This window comes from Cyprinodon variegatus, unplaced genomic scaffold (assembly GCF_000732505.1).
Source record: "Cyprinodon variegatus isolate N-32 unplaced genomic scaffold, C_variegatus-1.0 Scaffold28, whole genome shotgun sequence".
Classification (NCBI taxonomy): Eukaryota; Metazoa; Chordata; class Actinopteri; order Cyprinodontiformes; family Cyprinodontidae; genus Cyprinodon; species Cyprinodon variegatus.
The window spans coordinates 1505289-1510440 of record NW_015150481.1 but is presented as its reverse complement, the minus strand read 5'-3'; the positions used below and the strand labels follow the sequence as shown (position 1 = coordinate 1510440).

General features: G+C 37.0%; 1 protein-coding gene across 1 annotated transcript in view; it reads left to right on the top strand.

The window, feature by feature from the left end:
* LOC107099662 (ethanolamine kinase 1-like) overlaps positions 1 to 4614 on the top strand; it is an 11188-nt gene extending 6574 nt beyond the window's left edge. The window contains exons 4-7 of the mRNA XM_015397884.1: positions 1761 to 1844; positions 1927 to 2087; positions 2687 to 2760; positions 2926 to 4614. Of these exons, the coding sequence (XP_015253370.1) occupies positions 1761 to 1844; positions 1927 to 2087; positions 2687 to 2760; positions 2926 to 2998 (392 nt within the window). The 3' untranslated portion in view covers positions 2999 to 4614. The remainder of the gene's footprint in view (positions 1 to 1760; positions 1845 to 1926; positions 2088 to 2686; positions 2761 to 2925) is intronic.
* The last annotated feature ends 538 nt before the right edge of the window (positions 4615 to 5152 follow it).

Sequence of the window (5152 nt, the reverse complement as noted above, 5' to 3'; positions counted from 1 at the left end):
GTTAATATGACGCGCAAGCAGGGAGCTTAGATAGTCTAGGAACTATATGGATTTCATTTGGACCTGGAGCAAAAAAGGATAACTCCCGGAAACACGCCAATAACTGCTAGTTTTTTTGGGTTTTTTTGTCCAAATACTTCTGTTTCTTTGATGAGCAAAATACTGTTAACAAATGCAAGTAGATGTCCTTTTTAAGAGCAAACCTTCGCATGATAAATACATATTTATGGACTCCTATCAGTCCATCTCCAGAGCAATAATGTGCAGAACTGCACAGGTCATAATGATGTCCATTATCAGCCACATTTCTCCTGCTAATCCAAGACGGACTCATTTTTCCTCCCCTTCCTTAGCACTGAATGGTGGTTGGGTTTGCATGCTCGTCTTAGTGACCTCATACTGAAAACATCCTGCTGTAACGAATTACAGATTGGAAGACAAAACAGTTTTAGGATGCAGCTTTGGAAAAAGATAGTTTAAAACCTGCTTAGTCAGGAGTTCCTGGAGTTTAATGCTCTGTTCATTGAGGTAAACTAGAAAAATGATCTAGAAATAAGTAAAAATCTCTTAAATTAAGTGTATTTACCCTTAATGTGGGTATGTAAATTAGATGGTCTGCCAATGGATTTAGTATTTTTACTTTTCAAATAAGATATTTAAATAAAAATCACTTGAAATAGGTCAATGCAATTGTGTTTTCTTATTTTAAATGTAAATTATCTTTTTCCATTGGCAAAAAGTCTCATTTACCTCCTCAATTCAAGAAAAAGTACTTATTTTAAGAAAAAAATGACTGATCTAGATTTAGATTTTTTGCAGTGTAGTCTGGATTCATACATCAGCTGTTTCAGCAGCTAAAATATCTCGACACTTCTTAAACTCTGCTTAGAATCTAAATATTTTTGTAATGAAGTCCAAACTCCTTGTAAACTGTTGCGTGCTTCTGTTATTTTTCACATAATTTATAATTATTACCCACAATTAACACAACGCTAATCCTTTTTTACCATGTAGACTAAAAAGTCTCCAACACAGCCTGATTCCCACACACTGCATTCCAATTGGTTCTAACTATGGTGTGTTGCTGTCTTGCCTCAGACCGGTTGCTCTTTTCTTTCTCTCTCTTTTTTTTTTTTTTTTTTTTTATAAACATCACCCTTTCACCTTCTACTTCTGTTTTTCCAGCTTTTCCAAAAAGCTTTGTCTGGCTTGCTTCCCTTTATCCTGTGCATGTATCCAAAACAAATCCTCACCGGGAAATCAGCACGCCCTCTTCCCATCAGACCCGTGTTGCATCACATTTTCATTTGTCAAGTGTTTGTCTGCATGTTTTTACTAAAATCCGTTTTGACTTAGGTGAAAACATAAAAAACTTAACTGAAAATATTTTTTCTCTGCTTTTGACTACTTGTAGCTTTTTCACAAAATAAAGCTGAAACAGTTTAGATTAAAAGCTGATACTTTGTGAACTTGATGAAAATGACCTTGCAGTGTGAGTTCAGACATCACTAGAAGTTTTTTCCCTCTCTAAAACCTTGTTTAAAAGGAAACATTTTAGAGGTTTCTCTTGTCTGGAATTTCCTCTATTCCATCCTCCTCAAAATGCAAACTCTTACTTCTCGCCCTGCAATTGGCTTCTAGACATTTTATCAGTTTTAGACTATTAAAAACTTCACCTTCTGAGTTATTAAAGCAAAGCAACATAATGATTCGGTCTCTTTCTGGTAACTGCCTCTAATCGACGCTTCTTCTGTCTCCAGGCAGTGTAAAGTTTATTGACTATGAGTATGCAGGCTACAATTACCAAGCCTATGATATTGGGAATCATTTCAACGAGTTTGCAGGTAAGTGATTCTATATGACGGCAAATATGTCCTCCTGCTGTGGAGAAAGTCTCTAACATCCTCTGTTCACTAAATGTTTTAGGCCTGAATGAAGTGGACTATAGTCACTACCCGCAGCGGGCCTTTCAGCTACAGTGGCTCCGCTCCTACCTGGAGGCATACAAGGAGCACAAGGGTCAGGATGGCGAGGTTACTGACAAAGAGGTGGAGATTCTTTATGTTCAAGTCAACAAATTCACCTTGGTAAGTGTCTGAGTGATTAAATGTGAGGTATGATCCAACAGAACATTAGCCCTTTAGTCCCAGAACTCACTCCTAGTGTAGAGGAGTGTTTTTACTGCATCAATATACCATATTGATCATATAAGAAAGTTTCAGCTTTACTTCCTCCACTGTTCTTAGTAAAAGTATCTGACAGGGACTCTATTAATAGCTAATGATTATTCATTTTAAAGACTTCAAGGAAAACAAACCTGTGGTTAAAATGGCGGCGGGGCTCGCCATGGAAGTGTTATGTCTCATCTGTTGTTAAATATTAGTTTACCTTGTTGTACCAACAAGCTTTCTTGTTCCAAAACAATAGGAAAGATGAAGCTGCTGAAAATCCTTGGGGCTCTTTTTTTTTTCTCACTATGACCCCTGCTGCAACAATAAACATTTCAGTGGATGTGGGTTAAACAGTAGATGGACAGGACAGCTACCTTGCTAGCATCTTTATTCTGAGAGGTTTCTGGTTTTTTGCCGTAACACAGGGCAAACGTGGAGCGTGGGTGGATGAAGCATCTCTCACCTGTTTAGTAAATAGAAAGTGACCTTTGATATTCTTGCTGCTTTGTTTCCAGGCGTCTCATTTCTTCTGGGGTCTCTGGGCTCTAATACAGGCCAAGTTCTCCACCATCGACTTTGACTTCTTGGGGTAAGTTTCTATCCTATGATAAGCTCTGATTCTTTTAGGATCTGTGCTGCGGCAAGCATATAATTTCTGCCATTTCAGCAACTTATTTGGGTACAGAATATCTTGTTCTGTATATTTTTTATCTCCTTGCTGACGCTGTTCTGTTATTTTTTGTTCTACCTGAAGATATGCAACGCAGCGTTTCAAGCAATACTTCAAGATGAAACCAGAGGCAGCTGCACTGACGTTACCATATTAAAAGCAGCTCCTGTTCTTTAATCTTCCTGCTTTCTCCCTGCTCCTCATATGATGACTGCAGGGCGCCCTCTAGAGGACTGCCTGAAGAATAAATCCACTTGAAATTCCTGTTTTGTCCATTTTCAGAGACTGGATAGAGAGCGGTCCGATCATCTGCAAATGCTGGAAGTCACTTTTAAGATGGACAGATTTAAACCCTTTTATAATGTGATGCACATGTGGCTAAATCGCTTTTTTATTTAGTAGTTTCTATTGTGTCTTGGATGTGAACATCAGATCATTATACTGTACTTCGTACCTTTTCGAGACGGTAACCTTTTATAGGTGACCTGAACACTAATTTGATTGTTTTTAGAGATGAAATGAAGGCAGCATCAAGCTCCGCCCCCTTTCTCAGTTGCTCTCCTCTGGTTCACTAGAGTAGCACCACTCTGCAGCTAGTTGGGACCTGCTGTTTTTGTCTCCTACAGGTTGTAGGGAAGCATTTAGTGTTTACTTCTGAAGTCGCCACTGAGTTGAAGAGTTGTGCATCACTTTAGTGCAGATTTCTCCCTTACTTTGGCACTTAACTGATTTACATATTAATGGCTTCCAGGAAGGCACCTCAGAGGAATCGGACCATTCCATGTTCATAAGGTCAGTCATACGATAGGTCAGCAGATTTAACTCTCTAAGAGACTGAGCTCTACTGTTTTAGACTAAACATGACGCTGTCTGTGGTCTCTTTCTGTACTTCATACTGACTGAATCACTCGCTCACAGTGTGATCATTGGATTAATTGAACTTGTGATATTTGAGTTAACATTGGGGTTTGTAAAAATTAATGGTCTGGGAAAATGGGAGGAGCTTGTCTGTTAGGTCATAAAGAGAAAACCAGATTAAACGAATAAAAATAGCACTAGATCTTTACAAAACATTTAGATTAAACGGGATCTAATACATTTAAATTATAACCGTGATAAATTCTGCTGTTAAAAATGTAAAGCTTTACTTATTAGATTTATATTTTATATCATTTGTGTTGTGATACATTCACTAACGGGAAGATACAGGGTGATGATGTATAACACTGACTAGTCTGGAATCTAGCCTGGTCTTGGCTGCTAAACACATGTCATGCTTGTTGCTTTTGCTAACGTCTGTAGATTAAAATAAATGTGAAGCAACAAGTGGGGAAGGGGCAGTGTTGCATTAATCTAAATGTCATACAGCTGGAAAAACTGGTCACTTCAGCAGTTTATCTGGCACCTCATTAAACGGACCATACATTCTAGTTTTTTTATTTTATTTTTTATTTAACATTTCTAATCTTTGACAAATTCCGATGTCACTAAATGCCTGGTTTAAAATTACAATTGGATGAAAATGGCTTTGTACAGTTACTGAAAGCTTTTTGGTAATGAAAACTGATTTCTTTATCAAACAAGCCAACAACAGATTGCTGCCCCTTTGCTCTAATACTGTGTACATTTCAGGACATCAGTGATGTATTTCTTTTTTTTGTTTTCCTAATGATGGAAATCCTGTTTCGCAAACACTGTCCATTAAATTTGGGATTGAATTTATTGAAAATGTTCCTGTTTCTGCACATTACCTGCTTATGAGCAGGTATCCAAGGGTTACACAACTTAGTGAAGCTAAAAGCTTTAAAGCTCACTCTTTAAATTCCTTATCGTTTTTTTGTGACATAACTTCAGAATAAAAGGACAGTTTTAGGTGAACCCAACGCAGTTTAGATTGATGAAAAAGGTTGGAGAGTACTTCGAAGAGTACTCCTATTTTACAAATGTTTAGTAATTATAGGCATTAAACCCATTTCTGTCTCTAAATCTGTGATCTTATTTCTGTTTTCTCATGATTACATTTGTCAATATTTTATTTTCGCTAACCAATGTGCACCTAAATATCTCTCCACTCTTCTATGTACAGCAAGCAGATGGAAAATATCTTTTGTGAATAGAAATGTACATAGCAGATTTATTTTCATTTGTTTTTTTTATTGTTTTAAAGACTGCATCAAATAGAATGATTGCCTCCTGTAAGAGGTTTTCTTGGATGAAATGAAATGATTATGCTTTTTTGAAAATAAATTGTTTACGATTGAAATTGACTGTTTTCTTTGAAGGGAGAAAATCTGAGTACTTCACATTACCT